This window comes from Malurus melanocephalus, unplaced genomic scaffold, assembly GCF_030028575.1.
Source record: "Malurus melanocephalus ecotype Western Australia unplaced genomic scaffold, MMel_1.1 scaffold_181, whole genome shotgun sequence".
Classification (NCBI taxonomy): domain Eukaryota; kingdom Metazoa; phylum Chordata; class Aves; order Passeriformes; family Maluridae; genus Malurus; species Malurus melanocephalus.
In genome coordinates this window covers 598083-610849 of record NW_026623413.1, presented here as the reverse complement: position 1 = coordinate 610849, position 12767 = coordinate 598083, and the positions used below count along the sequence as shown (strand labels likewise).

General features: G+C 42.2%; 1 protein-coding gene across 6 annotated transcripts in view; it reads right to left on the bottom strand.

Moving 5' to 3' along the window:
* The window catches only part of DENND1A (DENN domain containing 1A), a 149248-nt gene extending 137714 nt beyond the window's left edge, over positions 1-11534 (bottom strand). For all 6 annotated transcript variants that reach the window (XM_057372924.1, XM_057372920.1, XM_057372921.1 and 3 more), the window contains exons 1-2: positions 11379-11534; positions 6051-6121 (exon numbers count right to left, since the gene is read on the bottom strand). In XM_057372924.1, coding sequence (XP_057228907.1) covers positions 6051-6121; positions 11379-11395 — 88 coding nt within the window. In that variant the 5' untranslated portion in view covers positions 11396-11534. The remainder of the gene's footprint in view (positions 1-6050; positions 6122-11378) is intronic.
* Positions 11535-12767: the final 1233 nt, after the last annotated feature.

The window sequence follows — 12767 nt, the reverse complement described above, 5'->3', positions numbered from 1 at the left end:
AACCAAACTGTGAACTGTCTTCACACAAAACAGCTCAAACATTGCTACTGACTTACCCGGACACTGCAGTCCCAGTAAGCTCTTTGTTAAAATYTTCCACCTTGTTTGTACTTAGAAGCAAAGCAATCAAATGGAAACAGAAAAACAAAGCAGCAGCTTAGCAGAATTAGAATTCCCAAATACCACCTACCTACTTAGGTTTGGTTACTCTTCCAATCCTGCTTTAGGAAGTTCGATGTAGCAACATAACACTGTGAAGAAGGCATAGGAAAACTCAGGATAGGAATTCCAGCCCCTCTTCAATAGAAAGCCCTTATTTAATGGAAGAGACCTGAACTCTGCACTTTTTTTTTTATTTCTAAACTTTCAGCACTTTATCTATTTCTCAATAGAGAATGGGCAGATTTGAATCAATAAAAATGTTTTAAAATCTTAAAAATATAAAGGCTGCTCTGAGATGTGCATAAGTAAGCTTTACAGACCTTTGAGTGCCCAACTCTTCACTTAATACTAGTCCAGTAACTTTGCTTATGTTCAAGAAAATACCTCATCAATACAGGAGGCACTGCTCTGCTGTGTAMCATTATAATCTACGACAAAAGGTAATGATAAGGAGCAGTGGTGTGTCTCAGCAGAGACAGAAAGCTGCTAGTTCTCTCTACCTGTGAAAGCCCTACCACGGAAACCATAGTGACAACTGCAGAATAATTTTAGGGCCCAAGTACATCGTGACTTCTCCCAGTAGAGTTAAGGACTTCGATTAGTTTAAGTTATACATTTGTGATCTACTGGGAAGGGGGGGAGGGAGGGAATGAGCTATTACAACCCAAGGCTAGAACATGAAAAGTAAAGAAGGAAGTACTTAAACTACTCACAAGCTTCTAGTAGGAACAAGATTAGTAGTACATGCTACTCTAGGAGCCAATTCAAATGCAAATTYCATCCTTTCACTCAAACAATGATAAACTACCTCAGAGTTAATAGTTTCCTTCTAAGATTCATCTCCCTTTTCAACTTAGTGGTATGTTTTCGAGAAAAGAAAGAAGCACATGGAGAGCCTTACAGCAAGACCTTTTAAATTCTGTCATAAAAGAAGTAGCATAAACTACATTTCCTTTCCTAATCCAGTGAACATTTGTTAAACTCTAACACACTTACACTTTGTCCATGAGGCTGCATTTAGGCTTCTACCTTAGCATAGTTTTTTTTAAAAAAACACTAAGAAAGAAATCCTTTAGCTCTACTAAATCATTTCAGCTTTTTCCTTGAACACACAGCAAGAATTTATGCTACACTCACAAAAAGATGAAAGATGAGGTCCTTGGAGAGAAAGGCCTTTTGGCACACTACATGGTAAAGCTACAGATTTGACATACTTTTATAATGTCTGCTTTGGCAAGAACACAAAAACCCCACACAAAAGCATGGTATGTCCTCCCAGACAGGGGTGTAGGGGGTGTTTTACTCTTGTGAGCATTTACTTTCAAATGCTCTTACTTCAGAGACTATTTTGATCGGTTACTTTAGACTAACAAATTCTCTTTTGCTATATGAACAGTTTGACAGTCAGACTACAATTCTCCTCACAGCCCTTTCTAACAAGAGAGAATCTTTGGCTGAGGTCCAGCAACAGCCTTAAATTTGTCACATTCTATTTTTGATAAATGATCTGCAGCAGTTTTAAGATCATAAAGTGCTTTGAAAGTTAAAAGAAAAATTTCACAAGTAGTAAGCTTTCACTTTCTTTATAAAGGTTTAAAGTATTTAAACTAAATTTGCTAGAAGATTCTTTCTACTTTTGCATCTCAAAAAACCCGCACAAAACAATCTTCTAGCTGAGATTAAAAACACAGGAAACAGTTGCAATGCTCTTGTCTACAATGTGTCAACAGGATAGAACTGGACATCTACAAGTGTTTAAGTGAGCTTAAGCAGTTATCGTCTGTAAAAGAAACAATACAAGTTCTTTGTAATTTACTAGCTCAGTTTCTGTGARGTTTCACTATTACGAAATGCCATGACAAATACAAAAATCAGAGTCTTATAAAATGGTTTTTTCCTTCCTTTACACGAAGATTAAAAATAGGAAAAGAAATCCAGTAAAATAGCAGTATTTAATRCAATTTTGCTGTCTAATTATCCACATCACATAACAATTCCAATGAATCCGAGTAGACCATGCACCAGAGACACAAAACTTATTATTTTCACCTTGAAACAAGGTTTTCCCTAAAATACTTCATTTTTACAATAAAACCATGGCTATTTTTCCTTCTTTTTCTGAAAGAAAATGTGTGGGAGTTGGTGAGAAGCATTAGACTTGCAAAGTTCCTATGCCTGACATACTTATACCTGACACACAAAACACAGATTTCTCTCTAGATAAATTCCATGTACTGTCACTGTAAAAACACAGATTCCATTCTTTCTATTCTAGTTTGCAGCTTCTCACTCTTSATGAGAAGGCTCCAGAGCAATGCATCCCTACAAAGAGGAAATCAGGGAAGAGGCATGCAAGGTTGAAAAAGGAGGTCCTGGACAAAATAAAGACAAATAGGCAGCTCACAGGGGGTGGAAGCAGGGAAAGATGGCCTGGAAGGAATACAGAGAAACTGGAACAACAGCCAGGCCTCAGGTCAGGAAAGCTAAAGCCCCGGCAGAAGTAAATGTGGCCAAGGACACCAAGGGCAACAAGAAAAGCTTCCATAGGTACACCAGCAATAAAAGAACAGGGAAAGCATCACAAGTTTTCCTATCCCATCTTTACAGGAAAGCACAGCGAGATCACACCAAGCTGATCCAGTGATCCTTYCTGCTCTCAGTTCACACATTTCACTGTGGTTTGGCAAAGTTCTGCCTGGACTGGAATAAAACTATGTTTTCTTTTCCAGTTTCTACAGTTTCAGCGAAATTTTTCTCTTTGTATCTCATTAAGGTACAAAATATTTCCCAGATGATCCTGAAGCCTACATTACTATGAATCAAATCTCAAGATCATTATAGAATAATTCAGGCTGGAAGGGCCCTGGGAAGGTCCTTAGCCCAACCTCCTGCTCAAAGACAGGCCAGGTGTGAGATCAGAGCAGGTTCCTCAGGCTGGGAAACAGTYGGGTYTTGAACACCTCCAAGGGTGGAGATGCACAACATCTCTTGAGTGACCTGGTCTAATACTTGACTCATTGTGGAAACGTTTCCAATGCCCACTTAGAATGTCTCTTGATTCAGTCTGTCACTGCACCTTGTCCTGCTGCCACACATCACYTGACACCTCACCCCAATGAACTCTGCAGCTATGGAAGGCTGCTGCTCACGCTCCCTGGAGCCTCCTCCAGGCTGGAGCAGCCCAGCACTCTTGGCTCCTCACACTGAAGAGCTCCAGCTCGCTCACCATCTTTGTGGCCTTCCATTCAAGTTGGTCCAGTTTACTGATGTCTTTCTGAGAACCCAGAACAGATTGTTCCCTTCTGCAGTCGATTGTCTCAGTAACTAAGATAGACCCTTCCACAGCCAACACTGGCAGAGGCTGCCCAGGGCAGTGCTGGAGTYGCCATCCCTGMAGGTACCCAAGAGACCTGAAGTCCTAGAGGGGGACATGAGCTACATGGGCKACTGGTGGACTTGGCTGTGTCAGGTTTATGGTTGGATTYAAAGATCTTAAAGGTCTTTTGCAAYCTAAATAATTCCGTATGACAGMAAGTKGAAATGCTTTTCATCRATTTCTAAATTTATGACCCAAATAACATTTGAACAGAAGTCAGTATCTCCCATTTCTGCATGGTGCAAGTGAACTTYGAAATATGTTAAAGCTTCAAATTTCAGTTGAAGCTTTTCACATGGCAAACATCCTTTGCTACTTTCTCACTTTTCCTCTTCCAAATTGCTCCCCCAGCCCACCAGGGCTGGGGAAGAGAGCGGCTGCGTGGGGCTGAGCTGCCAGCTGGGGTTAATGTATGACAGCTACACAAATTTTTGAAACAAATGAGAGGCAAGTTTTACCATGCCACAAGCCAGACAATCCCCCACACTAGGACAGTTACAACTTTGGAACAATTCTTTCTCCTCAAGACTAAGTAGAAGATTGACATCAGAATTAAGAGCATTGTAAGCATCAATAGTACTATTACACTAGGCAAAGGCTTCAAAAATAGATGTCTTAGTTAATTTTGAGAGCAATTAAATGGGGAGAAACAGTTTTAAACCTGCCTGATAATTTCCTTCTTATATACSTTTCATGCATTTTGCTTTTCTCAACAGTAGCTGCCCCTTGCCAGGTAACACACATTCCTTGACTGCAAAAAGATAGAAGTTAATCTATATTCTCAGTTTTATGGCACAGAACAGCCAGCCAAGAAGTGGACATGGACTACATGGAGGTCTCTAGGTCTGAATTTCTGAAAGTGATTTGCCTGGGATACAGTACAACTGTTAAATACAACTGACACTGCAGTGAACCAGACAACATTCAGAACAGAAGGACAAAGTGTTTGGGTATACAGAAGTCTAAGGCTTCTGTAAATAAAAGGCACTCCTTAAGTATAAAAAAATAGTTGTGAAAAATCTTAAAAGATTCTTCAGATAGAGTAACTTCAGAATATCGGACTTGTAAAAACAATTATAAAAACTTTTTTGTTACTTCCTAAAAAGAATTTCTGAAGATTTTGCACCTACAAGTGCATATAACTAAAAAACACAACTAAGTGAAACTCCCACCGAATCAGTTGGTTTATAGAACAAAATGTATACTAAATTCTCCAATTAAAAACCTGTAAAGTAGTTTCCGTGCTTTTTAACCCACCTTCCCACAGCAGGGAATTAATCCCTCCAGGGGGATGCAAACAAACTTCAAAGAGAAGATTATACCCAGACACTAGTACTGTACAATGTAATGTTTATGGTCAAATTTGTTCAGATTTTCTGGCACTAGAATCCAGGTCAGATGTGCAGAAACAAAGACCAGTTATTAAAAGGGCTCCTGCAGTTCCATCAAATAGTTGTGATGGCACAGAGCAGTAGGACAAGCCAAAACTGTATTCCAGTTACAACTCCTATGGAGGCTTTGGCAGGCAAGGAAGGAGCTRCAGCTATTTGACTTTTGCAGACTGTAACAAACAAATACAGATATAAAAGGAGGCAAGKGGCTTTCCAGTGAATAAAATATAAAAATCCTTTCAACTGGTTCATTATAACATATCTACARTTGGTTCATTATATCTACAACACACATGATTGTTTCATAAAAAAAAAAGACATACTACTTCAGTATATGCTGACCAGTCATAATTATTTAATTTTGACAAACTTCTTATTTGTACCATTCTAGAGACTGAACTCACATAACCGTATCTTGAACTAAAATCTGCAATTACGAATTTCAATCTTTGCTTTTCCTGCTTATTTGATCAAGTTCCTCAGGTTAGACAAAACTGCAATCAAAAATTCCCAAATGTACTTACATGTTGGTTTCAGCAGTTATGGGACTTCTCTACCATAAACACAGGAATACTTACCAAAAATAGTATTACAGAAAAATACTTGTATAATTATGACTCAATAACAATGGTAAAAACAGTTAACCAAATCATAAGCTGCATCCAGGCCCAATTTCCAGATAAAACCATTTGATCAAAGTGAGAATTCTGGGCGCAGATAAAAATAYTTTTGTAGACATGTAAGAAAGAGGAAGTAAAAACAAATTCCAAACAAGATGTTTTAAGAAAGCTTTTTTGGTTTAAAACTATCCTTTTCTTAGATGAGCAGCAAATACCAATCTGAAAAAGCACTTACATTTTCAGTCAAGAAGAGTTATTTCTATTTGAAAAGACAAAGAGACAAAACAGTCAAAGAAACCTGAAAATGGTCCAGAATCGGGTACAGAAACATAAATTTCTCATTATTAATCCTGACTGTAAAAATTCCACARAACTAGTGATTAAGATACTTCTAACAGCTTGAACAGCGTAATATTAAATATACTTCATTATCTCACAACATATGGTAATTAAGAATAGTTTTAGCTAATAAATAGGTAGAACTACAGTGCARAACGGTACCTTTCCCAATGCAACTGATTCCTGAGTGGGTCACTTCTGCATACACCTCAAAGGTAGTTTCTGGATTTTGTCTGAAACAAAACAAAGGTACATAGCACACTGAGAATTTGGGATTACTGTATTTGCAATGAGGCAGTCTGAAAGGGTTCTCAAAATGCACACAGTACAATGACAGCTAGAGAATCTCTATTTCTTGGTTCACAGCCTTGGATGATTTCTTACCAGACCTTTCTAAAGGCACTAAATCCAGGGTTTTCTTCAAAAAAAAAGTCCTGACAACTTTTCACCAGACTGGAAAGTCACACTGTCCAACACCGAATGAACAAGCCAGAGTCACATTTTCATTACTGTGATGCTTGAGTTCAACTTCATGACATCTGTTTGCCCAGGAAAAAGGGAAAAAAAAGGTGCAGTCAAGAGGAGACAAAGCAAAGTCATTTCCTGCACACACCACTGAAAAACTTAAGAGGCTGTATTTAGATGAAGACAGCGCCCCTTTTAATACCTGTCAAAATATTTCTCCCTCTTTGTCAAACAGGGCTAAGCTGGAGAATATTACAAATGCATAAGGTTTGATCTCATGAGACTCCAGAGTCTTAAATCCAGAAATTTGCCAGATGCAAGGAAATACATGTGATAGCCAAAAACCACACCAAAYTGAGCTACAAGATGTAAATAATGCTTGAGGAAAGAGATTTACTCTGCTCAAGAGTTATAAATATASCAGTAGTAAAAGTAAAAGTTAATTATACTACTTCAAAACAAACAAACATACCATTTGGAGTATATTTTCAGTTCTTGCTGTTTTAACTCTTCAAATGATGCTCTGGAATTACATCTCCTAATGTAATGAGCATGCAAAGGCAGCAGGTGATTATATAAGAAAGAATATTTTGACTTAATTCCTGACTAACAATTTTAGCTACTCCAGATATTTTTAATGTGATTAGAGACTGTAATTGTTTAACTACTGAAATAARGATTTTGCAGGTCTGAACACGTGACACTTTATTCTTAGACTTTCTGATTAAAATCAAGAATCAAAATTGCATAATTACTGTTCCAAATTTATGGCTGCTTGTATAGCAATGATATTGTCTCCAACGTGTTAATGCAAACTAACATTAGAAAACTGCAGTGGTATAATTAACTGGTGAATTTTGTAACTAACTCCCTTAGAGCTAAGGATGAAAATAACGACAAAACCCATAAATATATATGCTAGAATTCCTGACTCAATGATAATTAGAAGAATTAAACTCACCTTACCCAACATCTCAAACCATATATGAGCATGTCAAGAAGCCCAGCTTACTCTTCAGAGAATTTCTATTATTTTAAAACCTACTTTAACACCAAAAGGATTAAGGAAAACATTTCTAACYATGCCACAGGCCCACTTAGTCTTACTCAAGTGGCTCTAAGCCAAACCCCACACCTATTTAAACTGACAGAAAAGCTACCACTGCTTTCAGTAGCACAGGATCACACKCCTCAGTTTTACAGAGCACCTCTCAGGAGCAACAATGGTTCACAACTCAATTAATGGTAATTTAATTTGCCACCAGTTCCCAACTGATTTGTCTCAAGCAGCTGTTTTTTTTCAGAAAACTACATTCATAAGTTATGAGAAATCCAAAGTCAGCTATTATTGTGCAATATAAACCAAACTTGCATAATTCTCACTGTGCTACTCAAGTTRCTGCACATAATCTGCAAATACTGGGGTTTACCTACATTCCAACAGTCACGGTACAGGGTGAGGATGGAATGATACCCACAGTGCACCARAAATGTATTTTTTCTTTCATACACATTGCTGGGCAGCCTTGTTTGTGTCTTTATTTTTAGCACCCTGTTTCCTTAATTAAAAGTTTATAAGCTTTATATTTTTACAGCTAATGGTTAAAACAACAAACACCTTTTTAGTATTATGTTAGAGCCCATGTTCAAAYTCTTAAGTGAAAACACTGTGTAATACAGCTGGCAGGAGCACAGACTATATACCAAAACTTTCAGACAAAAAGACATCACATTTTGTATTTTAATTTTCCATGACAAACGTCCATTTATGTCTATGAACAGTGAAGTTAAAGTAGCTTTCCCAAGTAAGAAACTCAGTATTAAAGGCTGCATTCAACAGCCAACACCTCAGTATGAGAATGAAGCCATTGTTGGACTGTGGATGYTCTATAACTTTTCAGGGGCATTAAGGAAACAAGTCACTATGAGACTTCATACAGTTTGCAAATACAGCACAAACATGACCATAAAACATATATTCTGCAGTCCAATGTCACCTGTGTGTGACTGAAACCCAACCCCTGCGTCCTGCACAGCATGAGGGCCTTGAACACACACAACAAGTTTTCTCTCCTCCCAAAAGTCACTTACTGACCCACAGTCACTTATCAAATGAACAGATACAATTTTAAAAAATACATATCAACACATAGATACAAAAACACATAGTACCCCACTTATTTGAGAACTASATAATTTCAGAAGGAAATTCAATACTTCTTTGCAAAAACAAACTTAGGAAGGAGCTATATGAGAAAACAATATTTTTGTGATAAATGTTAGTTGTATGAATTGCTTAAAATCTCTGGTGTAGAAATAACTTCAGTATCAAAGCAATTAATATGAAACTCAATYTTACATTGAAGTAAGATAACATATCAAATAAGACATTTATGTACCTTTTACAATCAAAAATCGTAGTTTTTTACCAAACTGTAAGAGATTTAGGTAGAATATATAAATAAATAAATAAGAAATCCTTTCTGTCTTGCAAGTTGAAGTACAAAGGCTCCAAAGCAGTGACAGCAGCAGGTTAACAAGGCTCCTGTCCTACCTCACCTGGCTGGCACAGAGCGCCTGGCACCTTCCCTGTGACGTGCCCCGGCACAGGATTAACCCAGCACTGTAAATCAACACTCAATTTAGCTTTTCTTTTGCCTGCAGCTATACAGAACCCAAAAGCTTACAGGACTGCTGGCAATTCCTTGATTTCTTTCACTTCAGTGTGATGCAGCTACTGATACTTTTCTCTAAGCAATCTTTCACTCAAATGACTCATTATTATACACCCATCAGAAATTTAACTGACAGATATGCCCAGGTTKCATGCAGAGTCTATCACAGTGTGTGCAAGGAATTCTGTGCCAGGGAGTTTAATATCCTTCATAGTTATCAATCTACTGCAAGAAACAACAGATCTGACTACTGGATGTTTATTTGGGTTCCAGTGCATACTGGTGACAACCCTAAAGGAGATGTGCCTCAGCCTACMCAATTACCAAATAGTTTTCTCATTCACACTCCCAACCTGCCCCAATAAGGGAGTTACTTATCAACTTTAAAATCTTTGCCAGATTAAATATCCAGCTCAAAGTCAGACCAGAGCAGCCTCTTATTCAGACAGGCTTTCTCACTCTATATATTTTCAGATTGTTTTGAAATTGTGTCCTTACACTAGTCAGGTACWGTGTTCTGTCCAAAATGCAAAAAAGCAGTTGATTAAGTGTTGCTCAAGGCAAAGTTGCTTAATCACTCAGCAGACAAAATGCTTTCTCACAAAGTCCAAGAAGAATGAAAAGCAATGTTTACCTGGGTTTATTACCTCTGTCACCCCGGGGATTGGGAAAGACATGAGTTTTACCAGCAATCTTGAAAGACAAGCACACACTGAAAGACTTGGTACAGCAAAAGTTCTAAACTCCACTGGCTGCATTAAATATTTCTAAAAGCTACATCTTCCTGACACTGGTTTCCAGTTGGAGCACCTCACCTGCCTGATGACATTCTCATTCAGCAGTCTACCCAAAGCCACTGAAGTCAAATCAGTGATCACAAACCCAMAGATGGCAAACACAGCTTGTGGATTCAATAAGCACATGAAAGAAACTGCATTTAAAGTAAGCATCAACCTTTTAWTAGATTTAAGRTRAGGTCATYGTAAGAAGTCATTTTGGATCATAATCTTGAAGTGATTCAAGCAAGGGTGACTGCTGCAAGGTCTGAAGGYGCAGTTAGAGACACAGCCTTGCTCWGCTGCCAAAATACCTACAGTTTTCAATTCTACCTGTATTTGACTGTAAGAGTTTAACTWGTTTCTCAGGCTTTCATTTTCTGCAGTAACAGCTGAGAACACATACACCGAAAAAGCGCAAAAATCATGCCCATAGTATGTTCACGGAAAGAAGGAAGGTTCATTCCTTTCTGGAACCAACCAATTATCCCAGTGCTATCATTACAAACACTCACTATCCACTTACATGTTCCTAAAACACCTGGATGAAAAGATATGTTTTCATCTCTCCAGCCTATGGGCTKGGGAACATGAAGATGYGTCATCACACARACWATGTCCCYACCAGTCCTATATTCATRTTAAACAAARGAAGTGAGAAGTTAAAGCCCAATGSAATCCTGAAGATCACTGTGTTCAAGAAGCAAAAACAGTTGCTCAACAGCACCTGCTGAAACTACTGAACAAAACAGGATCTACCTGGGGTCTCTCCACTCTATAACCCTCCCATACACAGAGATGTCAGCACTCCATGCTTAGCAATAGCTTTATTACACCTCTACCTGTCTCCAAGGAACTGGATTTTCCTGCAATCGCACATGAACCAACTGAGACTTTTACTGTGACTATACCAAACATGCCAAGAGGCCTTACCAATAAATCAACCACCAGTTTTATGAAAATTAAAAAAAAAAAAAAAACAAACACTGAGGGCATGGATCTGTAGGCCCAGCACATCAATCACTTGCATCACTCTTCTCCTTTCCACAAACCCTTTTGCTAATACACTTTGAAGATCTCCCAACCAGACTGCGGTCCTTCCGTCAGCACACTCTAAACYGGGCAAAGAAATTTGCACTCCCTCGACCACTCCACACCCCCGAACAGGCGTCGCCTGCGCTGGCAATGAAGATGTTTCCATTCCAGCACCCCCGCCCTCCCTCAGGCCTGCACCGATAACGCTGCATTGCCCTCCTCGTCTGGCCCTGAGAGCGGGAGGGGCAGCGGGGTGGGGGAGAGGCAGGGTCTACTCTCGCTCCTCTCCTGGGGCAGGGCCGGAGGGTCCCGCCGGGGTTCCGCCAGAGTTGGGGTCTGATGGCCCGGGCCGCAGGACGAGGAGCGCTCTCTCCCCTTCCTTCTCCCTCCCCTTCTCGCCCTACCCGAGGCCCGCGGGCTCGGCCGGCGTCCCGCCCGCGCGGCCTCACACGGATCGGGAGGGAGGGCGGGGAAGTCAGTCCCCTTCTCGCTCTCCCGCGGGCCTGAAGCAAGACTGGAGAGCTGCAGAGGGCACTCACTTGATCCTGGATCCCATGGTCTCCGGGGGGCCGCATAGACCCGGGGCGGAGCGAGACACGGGCGGGGGCCGCAGGGCCGCGCTCTGTCCGCCGCTCGCCCCTCACTCCATCCCGGCCCGCGCCGCGGCGCCCCGGCCGAGTCACAGCGCGCGGGCTGCCGGGAGCTGTAGTGCGGCGGGGCCCGGGGCGGGAGCCTGTGCCTGTGTCTCGGGGAGCCGCCAGGGCACCAAMCGGGCTCTGCTCCTGCTGCCGCGCCTTAAGAGCACAGGCTACGGGCAGAAAATTGATGCATAACAAGCTCCACCTGAACACCTTCATCTGAGGGAAAACACCTCCACCTGAGGGAGATCACCTCCACCTGAGGGAAAACACCTCCACCTGAGGGAAAACACCTCCACCTGAGGGCAGAAACAGAAGTCTCTCGCGTGAGGGAGAACTTCTTCACTATGAGAGTGACCGAGCACTGTAACAGATTGTCCCCAGAGAGTGTGGAGTCTCCCTCACGGGMGATATTCCAGAACCGTCTGGACAGAATTCTGTGYCATATGTTTTGGGATGACCCTGTCYGAGGAGRGAGGTTGGACCAGATGCCCCACTATGATCCCTTCCTACCCGACCCATCTTGTGTCTCTGTGACCGCGGCCGGGAGCGCCGGGGGTGCCAAGGGCGATGCTGAGCAGCCCCGCTCCCCTCAGGGAGATTTAGGAGGGATCCCCGCGGCGGGACGGGCCTCGCTCCCCTCAGGGAGATCAGACAGGAGCGGACCCGCTCCCCTCAGGGAGATTTCGGCGGGAACCCCGCGGCGGGACAGACCCCGCTCCCCTCAGGGAGATTCAGGCGGGATGGTCCCGCTCCCCTCAGGGAGATTCAGGCGGGACGGGCCTCGCTCCCCTCAGGGAGATCAGACAGGAGCGGACCCGCTCCCCTCAGGGAGATTTCGGCGGGAACCCCGCGGCGGGATGGGCCCCGCTCCCCTCAGGGAGATTCAGGCGGGACGGGCCCCGCTCCCCTCAGGGAGATCAAACAGGAGTGGCCTCACTCCCTTAGGGCTCCTGAGGCACTCGCCGTGCTCAGCGGCTGTTAAGCGGTCCGCAGTGACACCGAACTGCAAGGCCGCCCCGGGACTGACGGAATTCGCCCCGGCGGCGGCAGGAATCGCCTCCCTGCCCGCCAGTGCGGCGGAATTGTCAGACACCGCCGGACGGGACCAAACCGTACCACCAGCTTGATCCCGAGCCCTGGATATCCACTGATATTCAGGCCAGATGAGGAGCAGCACTGTCCACCTTGGAAAGTCCTGTGCAGAGCGGAGCTGTCCCCAAAGGCATAGGCCGGAGTCTCAGGCAGGACCGGGTGTTCGATGTCCGTGTTGGAAATCAAAGGAAAGAG